Source organism: Aphelocoma coerulescens, chromosome 1A (assembly GCF_041296385.1).
Source record: "Aphelocoma coerulescens isolate FSJ_1873_10779 chromosome 1A, UR_Acoe_1.0, whole genome shotgun sequence".
In the NCBI taxonomy this organism is placed as follows: domain Eukaryota; kingdom Metazoa; phylum Chordata; class Aves; order Passeriformes; family Corvidae; genus Aphelocoma; species Aphelocoma coerulescens.
Window position 1 is genome coordinate 79,924,480 of NC_091014.1, and position 11,195 is coordinate 79,935,674.

Sequence of the window (11,195 nt, forward strand, 5' to 3'; positions counted from 1 at the left end):
ACAGTCAGAAAATTGGATTACAGAGAAAAAAAAAGAAAAAGGTTTTATTTAGGATGGGAACACACAGCTTGTTATAAAATACTGCAATATATAAGAAGTGTATGTAATATGCAGCCATTAAATGCTGAACTTTATATAGTAATAGTTTGAAAACAATAATGACCTAAAGAAGAGTGGCATAAAAGTAACAACAGAATTGCAGTCAGTCTCCGGACCAACAGTGAGAACTTGCCGTGTACCATTTCAGACTAGGACACCTGAGGGCAAATCCTTTCTTTTTGGGTTAAATAATGTAAGGCCACATTTTTTCCACGTTTTGTTGATGTCCCAAGTTGGACAGAGTTTCAAATCAGCAACAACAAATTTGGGAGAAGCTGCCACAATAGCAATAGACTGCCTTTCAACTGGAAATGCTTCTGCATTCATGTTTTCTGGGAACAGCCATTAGAGTTTTGTGTTACCTAGCTATCATAAGGTAGGAATTCTTTGTCCCGTGTAATATTTAGAGAATAGAAAGAAAAAACAAAAAGATGGAAGTTCAGTTCCAAAGTCACTCTCAAAAGATTTGGAAATGCCTTGTCAAACACTGTAAACATACTACGTTCATGAAAAATGAGGGAAGGTAATAAATAGAAGAGTTCCTAAGACTACTACAGTGTCGAACTAGCCAAAGTTTTGAGTCAGAACCAACCTGGAACATTTTCTTGTGATCTTCACTTTAGCTGTATTTTACAAGCCAAATTCTCCCAGTTATTATTCTGGCACATATTCACAGTCCCCACTTACCCTGAAGCTGGTGCTCATTCCTCAGGCTCTTGGCACTCTTCCTAAACCACCAGCACTCAGATCTTGGGACTAACTCCCTGTTTCCAGATCTCCTGAAGTTTTTTGTGCCTCTGGGGTTAAGAACCCGTCCCTAACACCACATATACCATGTCTCCAGCCAGTCTCTTCCCATTGTGGTTCTCACCATGCATTCAGGTACCCCCAAAAACTACTTCATTTTCCTGCACTGAACAACCACTCCAGGCTTATGGCAGAAGTGAGCAGGAGGTGAGCATTTTTTTACCCACCAGACATTTATAAGGTTTCTTAGCCGTGTGGATTTTCAAATGCACTTTAAGTGTTGAGCTTTTCCGGAAGGTTTTCCCACACTCGACACACTCATAGGGCTTGGTTCCCGTGTGGATCCTCAGGTGGGCACCGAGGGCTGAGCTGTGCCGGAACGTTTTCCCACACTCCTCACACTTGTAGGGTCTCTCACCGCGGTGGATCCTCAGGTGCACGTTGAGAGCCGAGCTCCGGCGGAAGCTGTCCCCACACTCCACGCAGATGTAGGGCCGCTCCTCGGTGTGCAGGCTCTGGTGCTTGGCCAGAGTGGAGCGGTCACTGCACCTCCGGCCACACTCAGTACACTGGAAGGGGCTGGGCAGGAGGCCGCCGTGGCACATGGGCAAGGCTTTTCTCCCATGGATCCGGTGGTGAGTGGTGAGCGCCGAGCTCTGGCTGAAGCCTTTTCCGCACACAGGGCACTTGTAGGGCCTCTCACCCGTGTGTGTTCGCATGTGGGTCACCAGTGAGGAGCTCTGCCGGAAGGTCTTCCCACACTCTGTACACTCGTAGGGTTTCTCTCCTGTGTGAATCCTCTGATGCCGAATGATGGCTGAGCTGTCCCGGAAACGCTTCCCACACTCCTGGCACTTGTGGGGCTTCTCTCCGGTGTGGACCCTCCGATGTATGATCAGGGAGGAGCGGTCGCTGAAGCTTTTCTCACACCGGGGGCAATTAAAGGGTTTCTCACCCTTGTGGCTTCGCTGGTGGACAATGAGATGCGAGTTCTGGCTGAAGCTCTTCCCACATTCATTGCACAGGTAGTGCCTCTCTCCTGTGTGGGTGCGCTGGTGCCTGATCACGTTGGACCTCTGGCTGAAGGTCTTCTTGCACTCGCTGCACTGGTAGGGCTTCTCCCCTGTGTGGATCCGCTGGTGTTTGATCAGGTCTGAATTGCGGGTGAAACTCTTCCCACATTCGGAGCAGCCAAAGGGTTTCTCTGACAGGTGGATCCTCTGGTGCTGGCTCAGGTACGAACTCCGGCTGAAGCTCTTCCCACACTCGGGACACTTGTAGGTTTTCCCCCCCGCCTGCTGAATCCAAATGGCACTGTTCCCACACATGGGTGGGTCCAGCTTGTCCCCAGCAAGGATAACCTTGCTGATGTGGGCTTTACCACTGTCCTTGCACTCCCAGACTTCCATCCCATAAGGAGGTACTATTCCTTGTCTCTTTGGAAAATACGTCTCTATCTCATTTTCTATTTCCAGCTCCTGCTTGTGGTCCTGTCTTTGATCAGCGTCCTGGAGGGAATCTCCTGTGAGCTTCCTGGAGGGGAACAGATGGAGTTTAGCTCTCATTGAACTTTCCTGATGAAGTTCCTGATGAAGGCTGCCCTTCTGCATGTCACCCATGGTCCTGTCACCTGCTGGAGTGAACAGAGGAACTAGCAATGAATAACCCCCTGCTTCTCCGAGGGAGAAGTCCAGAAGAGAGACCACCGAGACCTGCTGCACATCAGCCACCATGAGCTGACAGCACAGGAGACAGCCCCTTGGTATCTTCTCAGGGCACAGTGAGGGCATGGAGCCCAAGGTGAGTGGGAAGGGAATGTCACTCAAGGATAGGAGGCCACTGCAGCACAGATTCCAAAGGGGATCCTCTGTCAAAGTTACAGCCCTAAAGGGAAAGACCCATCGCTTGCCCTCAAAGTTCCCATGTCTAGCAAGGTTAGAGGAACATCATGACTGCTTTCCTTAATAATTCCCACTGCAGCTGCTTTTCCTGCTGCCTCTGAATCACTGCTCTTCAGCCAATATTCCCATGCTTGATCATGGAAGAAAGCAGCAACACCCCAGAAACATCCACCACTGCCCAGCAGACTATTTCCTTTCTTCTTTCCAGTCATAGCCCTTTTCCTTAAAAAGAAAGCTCTGCAGCAAATTGTATCTAGATTTTCTTTGTCTACAGAACAGATAGACAACTGAGTGGAATGATAAACTGTTTTATTAATCAAGCACGGAAATGAACCTTTAGACTGAAACATTTGGAGGCTGCTGGTTTTTCATTGGTTAGAGTCATTTGGAGACACACCTTAGAAATTCATGCTGGAGTGTGAGGTAAGCGGAGGAGCTGGACAGCATTGCGTACAGGCTAAACATCATCCCCTCACATGGAATAGGAGGTGGTGCAGCAGATTAAACCCCTCAGGTTCTGTTTCAGCTGGTCTGCAGGTTTTGGAAGACACCACTACACTGGTTATACCAATCCCCAAAGTTTTGTTTACAACACTCAGGGCTGAAAAACATTTGCAGTATAAACAAAGTTACTCAAACGCACCTCAAAGCAGCAAACTGACCCAGATATTGTCAAATATTGTCAGCACGAAAAGAAGAAAAAGCCACACTTTGGTTTATGTCTTTTAACATTATGAGTATATTCTTTGCTGAAAAATACACAAGATTGATTTCATTTTGGACAGGGTCTTTTTGAAAGGGTACTAGGTACCCCAGGACTGTGTTTCATCTTTGCCATACTCTGCCTACAGATCTTCCTGGAAGTAGAATCTATTTACTGAGGAAGAAGAAGAGGCAGGGTGGGTGTGGAGTATGCAGCACGGTACGCCCCAGATTTTCAGCATTCAGCTCTTCCCTTCCCAGACACACTCCATGCAATTTAATTTCTCACCTTGTAAGCAGTCTCTCTACCGGCTCAGTGTTTAGCTGCTTCGGTCAAAAAGTTGCTTCTCTTCACCTTATCCAAAAGGTTAAGGCCAAGCTGAGGACTGCATGTCCTGATCAGAGGAAGGAAAACAGACATAATAAATACCTGTCATAGTAGCAGTGCTGTAGGGTGAGATTACAGGAGGATAAGTATTTAGGAGCTGAAAGTAACCTAGACCATAGGAAAATGATGCCCAGAACCATGAGTGACTCAGGGTCAGTGTCAGTCCTGCCATACACACTGTGACACCACTGTTCAGGTCCAGTAACCAGGGCCAGCCTAGGTAGCACAGAGAGGTCAACCACATGTCCAGAGAGCTGCCTGACAGCTTTCTGCTTTTTCACAGGTATCTGGATGTTCTTCTTGCTGCAGCTCCAGACCAAAATGCCAAATTTTTCTTTGCGTAAGAAAAAGATCAATTCCTCAAACCATTTTCTCCCCATCACCTTTCTTCCTAGTGTTTTCTGCCATGGTCTGGAGCCCTGTTTAGTGCCTTGTGGATCCAGTCTCAATGGATCAGCCAAGCACACACAGATCTGGGCAAGAGATAAGATTTTGATCTGCTCACACATTATCAACAGCAGCAGCCCAAAGGCAGAATTTCCTGTCCTGTGCTCCAGAAAAATGGCTGTTTGACTGCCTCCTTCCAGATGGATTTTATCATCTGGGCTGGCAGTGAGCGGAAAGGAAGAGTCACACACACCTGTTTATGCAGGAACACTGCTGGGGGGGAGCAGCAGGATGGGGGGCAGCAGGGAGGAAGCAAGAGCAGCGGAGGATGGCGTGTTTGGAACGCAGGTGTCTGTGACATCAGCGGCAAAGCAGCAGAGGTGACACTTCCAGCAGTGCAAGTGGGCCCCAACTGTCACAGGCACCACTCCCAGTGCCATGATGGTCTTGTGGGCTTATCTGGCTTTGTCTGGTGAGTAAGAAATGTCTCTCCTCCAAACCCAGCTGTAAGGAAGGGCAGTGAACCCAGCTGCTCAGCACCCTCCCCATCACTCCTCAGCTTGGGCACTTTGGAGGCAAAAAGAAGGGATGGAGCACCCTCCAATGCCTCAGATGCAAAGATCCCAGGGCTTCTAATTTTGGTAGTTTTCACCACTGGAGTTGGTATTTTATTCATCGAGGAGGGCCACAGAGTGACTGAAGAGCCAGGCAGGAGTCAGAGCTGGATGCAGTGGGTACAGGGTGGAGCAGAAGTGGAGACTGGAGATGCCATGATAGGGACAGCTGGGTGCATTAAACCAGACACAAGCACTAAGGCACAGGTCTGGAGTTAATTCACAAAGCTAAGAGGGAAGAGTTCACCCAGTAAAGCAATAGGGGAAGCAGGAGAAAGAGGTCTGAGAGAGGACCTTGGTTAAAGACCTATGTAGCCAGAGGAAGAGTTTGCAGAGGCTAAAAATCTTGAAAGGAAACTGTCTACTTGCTCCAGCCCTGAAAACAGAGCAATATTCTCAGTTTCAGCCATGACTTCCAAGACATTTCTCCCAGTTCAAGATTTGAATCTCCAGAGCTTTGGTCCCTCAGTCATGTACTGTCACCAAAATAGTACACTCCTTTCAACATGGGCGAAGCAGGTTTCCCACAGGTCTGGACCTTCCATCTCTAGCTTGTTAATGCATTTCCCATGTGCTGGATCCTGCACCCAGAAAAGGCAACAGAGATCTGGATTCAGCCCTCCAGTTCTTCCGAACATGCCGTGGTTAGCATTTCCTTCTCTCTCTGACTCCCTGCACTCTATTTTCCACCAGTGTTCTTGGGCTGGGGCTGCATAGCCGGCCCTCGGGGCACAAAGGCACAGCAGCTGGGAACACCACTCTCTGACCAGGAATACCACCAGTTCTTCAAGTTCCTGCGGATCACCATTCAAGCCAGCACTGCCTGCCACCTTCGTGAGCTGTACGGCTGCAAGAACTCACTGGTCCAGAGACTGGACGAGTATGAAAACCACGGAGTCATCCCTCCAGGTAAAGCCAACCATGACTCCCAAGGGCAGGCAGTTGGACAGGGGTCCTGCATGGCCCAGATCACTGGGAGAGGAAACACTCAGGAGCTGGGGCAGGGGAGAGAGGTGGGTAGCAATCCTGCAGTGAGGAGAAGGCATCTGCTCACGGGCATCCTCTCTCACATTTGATTGCATCCACACATGTCCCTAGGACCAGCCTCCTCTAACCCCATGAGTTATGAAGATGACCAAGAAGCATTGGAGTTTCTCACAAGGTTCCCAAATTACACAGGGGTTTTCATGGAAGGACATCACTCAACAGGGAGATTATTGCTAAGGGGGATGTCAGCACTGGAGTCTAACACAGGGTCTGTGTCTTTATTTGCCTCTTTCTAGGGCCCATATGCTCCGAACTGCCAGGAAATCCTTTCTTCCGCAACTTCTGCACCTTTTCTCTTTATCGCTGTATTACGAAAAAGTATTTCCTGAAGGTGAGTTGTTTAGCTATTTCCTGAAGACTACGGTGTGCTCTGAGCAAATAACAGGCAAAAGGGAGAGCCCTGAAAATGCGTAAGTGGGAAAACAAAGGGCTAAAAGACAGGGAAGATAGAATTCTGAGAGCCATCGGCAGCCCACCTTCCAGGGGCACTCACACCAAGCTGATTAGCTTACACAGATGCCACCTGCAGCCACTTGCCAAAAATGAGACTTTGCAGAAGGTATTCTTCAAAAAAATGAACCTTTGAGGACCACCTCAGCCCTCTTCTCCAGCTCTCATTCCGAACCAAGTTGAGACAATCTAGGTTTCTCCAGGAGAAAGGGGGATTCATGTAGGCTAGAAGAGGAGAGTAAAGAGGGCTGTGAGTCCCAAGAGAGATTTATGAGGAGACTTGACAAGGAAAGGATATGAAGGTTTATTTTTCTTTCCTGGGCTCATCTTAGTAGGAATCGGGAAAAATGAGATTGTGCAGTGAGAGCTAAACACACAGAACAGGGCTGTGCACAGGTGCCTGCTCCTAAGCCTCTCCAGAGAATGTTTTCTCCTTCACAGAGGACCACGTGCCCAGGACACAGCAGAGCCAAGCAGCGCAGCAAAGCAGGCACCAGCACCATCACCACGAGCAGTGATGCCATGTCATCCAGCAGCTTTGGTCCCCAGCCAGTCCCCACCACGTCTCCCACATCTGGCTCCAGACCTGGCGCAGGCACGGCTGTGATCCCCACCTCCTTACCCACAAGCACACAACCAAATCCTTCCGGCCCACAAGCCACAGAGGTGACAGCCAGTGGCCAGCAGCAAGGACAGCTGCCCAACAGTGACATCGAGGATCTCCTCCTGAGGATACTAGACAGCCAGGTGCAGACTTCACTGCAGACAATGAAGTTGCTGATGTCCGTTGGGAAGATTGTGAAGGAGGAAGAGCTGCGGAAAGCTGCCACAAGCCTGCTGGTGGCCCTGAACAACGCAAACGTGTCTTGGTCACCAGCCAACTGATACAGTTCAACAGTGTGGTAAACACAGGGGAAAAGCCATCTCTTCCAAGTGCATGGGGAAACAGAGCCATGGGAAATGCTACTGCTCAGGATTCAAAGAAAAAAGATGGTAGTACTTCCTCTTGGAAGTAAATGTATTGAAAAGATACCATTCTCTCCCGTAAAAACTGTTTGCTCACCGTTGATGGTGTTTGTTGTGTCATTCAAGGGATGTCCTAGGAGAATATTGGCTTTTCTTTAATAAATGTAGGTGCTCCTGCTCAAAAGCACTAAGAGAAGAACCTTCTTCAGAAATTATGTGTGTGAATACACATACACAGATATACAAGGGGTGCTCTACAAGTACAGGAAGGCCTTATCCTGCAAGAGAACTGCTGGTCCAGCATTCTCCTTGTACTGGGGTTTGCACATGGTTGACATCTACTTCTGAAATATTGTTATGAAACACACAGGATAAATATTCATATTAAGAGCTTCCTCTTGTCTCTCGCAAAAAATCTGAGAGTCTGATTTATAGGAACTTTGACTAAAGTGCTGTTTCTTTTCTAAACACTGAAGATGCCTGTAAGTAAAACAGTGTGAAGCCATCTGGAGTCTGCACTTGCTGCTAAAACCAGAGTGGGAACTCTCCAAGAAGCAGCTCTGGTTCTCTGAATCTCCACTCAGAAGATGTTGCTACCTCAAACTCAGTCTAAGCTCCAGTGGTTTTGGCTTTCCAAGAAGACCACCACTGAAGTGAGAATGCGCTATTCACCTTTCCTTCTACAGGCTTTCTTGTTATCTATTCCACCAAGGGCTATGAGGAGAAAGGGGTCAAAGGCAGCTCTCTTGATGATGCACCACACCAAGCAACATCCCTGTGGAGAGGGTCTGGGATGCTGGTTCCCTTTATACTGCTAAGTGACACAAACACAGCTGAGTGAAATATAGGCTCTGTGTCCATCCACTGAAGGAAGTCCTTAGAAAGAAGATCTCAAAATCACAGGTCCTCCATTGTCCTGGGAAATGTAATCTTTCCCAAGGCCAAAGGCAGGTCACACATGGGAAACGTGCAAGCCCTGGAACAGTCCCTAGCAGGTGGGATCCCTAACAGAGCACACGCTGCCCCGGCCTTACTCCGGTACACCAGCTCATTCTTTTCTCCCTGGAAGGCGCCCAAAGCTGCCAGATCCCTGCCTGAGGCACCACGGCTTGTGCCCCCATCCAGCTGTCTGGACAATGACAGCTTCCCCAGCTCCAGCAGCGGGGGTACTTCTGGCAGCAGCCTTTGCTCGCCTTCCCCACCCTCCGGGCTTGGCTGGCAGCCCGCGCGTTTGGGTGCCAGATTTGGCAGCCGCGAGCCGATCGCTGGAGATATCCCGCTCGGATGGCTCCGGCCAGGCCCTGCACGAAGCGGCGGCCCCGTGCCGCGCTCCTGGACCATCCTCCCGCCGGCTCTGCGGGGGCTGCGGGCCGGAAGAGCCGCTCCCGCACGGCACCGCCTGGGGCCGATCCCCCCACCTGCCCGGCGGCCGGACCCCACCGAGGCCCCGCGGAGCGCCCGCCCCGTTCCACCCCGCTCCTTTCCCCGCTACCCCGGCACTGTGGCGGCGTTCCCAGCCCGTTAGCTCGCCCGGCGCCGCCCAGCTTTTGTTACGGAGGATCCGCGGGTTCCCCGCAGACTCACCGGGAGCGGGGCCATGTGCGCGGCGGCCGGAGCTGCGGCGGGGGCGAGGGGCGGCGGCGGGGGCGAGGGGCGGCGGCGGGCCGAGGGCGGTGCGCTCCGCTGCTCCGGCTCGGCCGCATTCACCCGATCGTGCGCCGGGCGCGGTCCCGGCGCTGCCGCCGCCGATGGGGAGGGGGCGCGGCGGCGGCGCTCCCTCCCCATGCGCTGCGCGGGGCCGCCCCCGAGAGGGAGGGGCCCGCTCGGCCGAGGGGCAGCGGGGATCCGCCCCCGGAGGCCCGGGTCGCTGCCATCCACCAGCACCGTCCGCGGTGGTCCTGGCCGGCAGGCGGCCGCGCACGGGTTGGCGTCCTGTTGGGTACCGGGGCTCTCCAGAAGCGGGAGCATTGTCGGCTCCCGGCTCGTAGCTCACACCTGCACAGACACACGGCAGTCAACGGCTAGACACAAGTCCCAGGGAACCACCCAGCTGGGCTTCCAGCGGTCCTTGCCGCCGATTCCCAGCGCTGTCTGGGTTTTACCGAGCCTGCACGCCCTGGCAGGGAGGGAAGCATCACTGCTGAAGCCTCGAGCTGCTTTCTGTCACAAACTGGGTGACAGGATGGTGTTTTCTTCCATGGGGCCACTTTCCTTCAGGTGACTGGAGGCTTCGCTCCGCTACTGCTTCTAAAGGCTTTCTGAGATTCCGGTCACCACGGCAGTTTCTCTGTTCAGGCGCAGCATAATACATCCCATAAGCTGGACATACATACGTATAGCTTATGCCACAGGATAAGATCCATCCATCCCAGACAAAGTTTACCTATTGCCGTACATCCTGCAAGCACTGCTTGTGCTCAGCCAGGTACTTTTTTCACATGAGAATGCAGGAATGGCTGTTCCCTTTGAATGAGATATAGCAGTAAGTAAGGGGCTGAGGTATGTTGCAATGACTGAAATGTTTTTGATTGGCTTTTGAGGAGAATGGTGGGAAAAAGGTTCACGAAGCCCTCCCCATATGCGGCTTAGGAAAAAATTTATCATTTTTCAGGCGCAACTGACTTCTCAGTTCACCAGCTGCTGCAGAAGTCTCCTGATCTTGGGAGATAGTAACCACAGCTCCCAGCAGGGTGCAGCCCAACATAGCAGGTTTCAAGATACCTTTATCAGTTTTCTCCTGCTACCACGCATAGGTAACAGCTTATTGCACCCGGCAAAGATTTTCTTCACTGGAGATTCAAGACCAGCTACCGTTGTGCTTTTTCCACACGCCATTTATCAAACATTAAGTTTTTGTAGGGGCTTAATAATCTATGTTTTCTGTAACTCCTTTCTTTGCTCTGTGAGACACCTGTGGCCAACAGAAGCAGAGTTTGCCATTAGACAATAGAACATGGCTTTTCTGAGCCACATTACCTCTCAATCCCGCTATCTTTAGCACAAATCAAGTCTTACCATATTTTTTCTGTAACTTAGGGCAAGCATTATTAGTTCCAGATGAAAGTGTATCACACATCAACCTTCACTGATTTTCTGTCTGCCTGAAGGTTAATAGAAACAGCAACTGTATTACACTACATAGCAGTGAAAAAAACAGGAAACATTAGACATTTCAATTTAAATTAAAAGGAAACTGGAATCAATGAAAAATGGTAACAAGCCTTGCTTTGCTTCTTTGCGATTGTACAAAAATATCAAGATCAGTCTCATCAGACTGCATTTCACAGTCTCGCAATACAAGTCCTCACCCTCATTTTCTTTTCAATCTCAGAGTTAATCTAGGTTCAGTGATGGTTGTGATCTTTAGTAGTCTCATACATCTTAGGACCATATTTGTTCAGTTAAGGATTCAGTCCTTTAAAAAAATCTTCTTTGTTAATTTAGAGACAAAAAGCCTAAAAAGGAGCTAAAAAGGAATACCTGAAATAACTTTGAAAACTCAAAGATGAAGCCAGAATCAACAATTCCCAATTAATTGAGTCCACTTTAATTTTCCTTTCTTTTTTTCCGCATTTTTTTCCAATATTAAAAAATAACTATTTAAGTTTTTCAGAGCTGACTAAAGTTGAGTCAGTTATTCCAGCTCCCTCTGAAATGAACAGTTTTGTGGGTAAAGTTGGCTACAGCTGGCTGGAGATCTGAATTAGTTGTTTCCCCATTCCCCATTAGGCACAGCCTTTCAAAACAAACAAGAGCTGACTTTGCATTTTCAGGTATGTTACCTGAGGGATTTACAGAAAACCAAGGGTTACGTGAAACAAGCAAAAAGAAACTGGTTTATTTGCAGGAAGCTTTTAAAGAAAACAAAGTATTAAAAACATTCTGAAATACAGA

The 11,195-nt window shown here is 49.6% G+C and overlaps 1 protein-coding gene across 2 annotated transcripts; it reads right to left on the reverse strand.

Annotated features, from left to right (window-relative positions):
- Positions 1-17: 17 nt before the first annotated feature.
- On the reverse strand, positions 18-8,938 carry LOC138104796 (zinc finger protein 502-like). 2 transcript variants are annotated; one of them, XM_069003989.1, is made up of 3 exons: positions 8,886-8,938; positions 3,739-3,844; positions 18-2,379 (listed from the first exon to the last, which is right to left on the reverse strand). In XM_069003989.1, exon 3 carries the CDS (start codon positions 2,253-2,255, stop codon positions 1,032-1,034), a length of 1,224 nt encoding a protein of 407 aa, XP_068860090.1. In that variant the 5' UTR covers positions 2,256-2,379; positions 3,739-3,844; positions 8,886-8,938; the 3' UTR covers positions 18-1,031. The 2 variants fall into 2 exon arrangements, with proteins under 2 accessions (XP_068860090.1, XP_068860089.1); XM_069003988.1 differs by lacking the exons at positions 3,739-3,844; positions 8,886-8,938 and having other exon boundaries at positions 18-2,524.
- Positions 8,939-11,195: the final 2,257 nt, after the last annotated feature.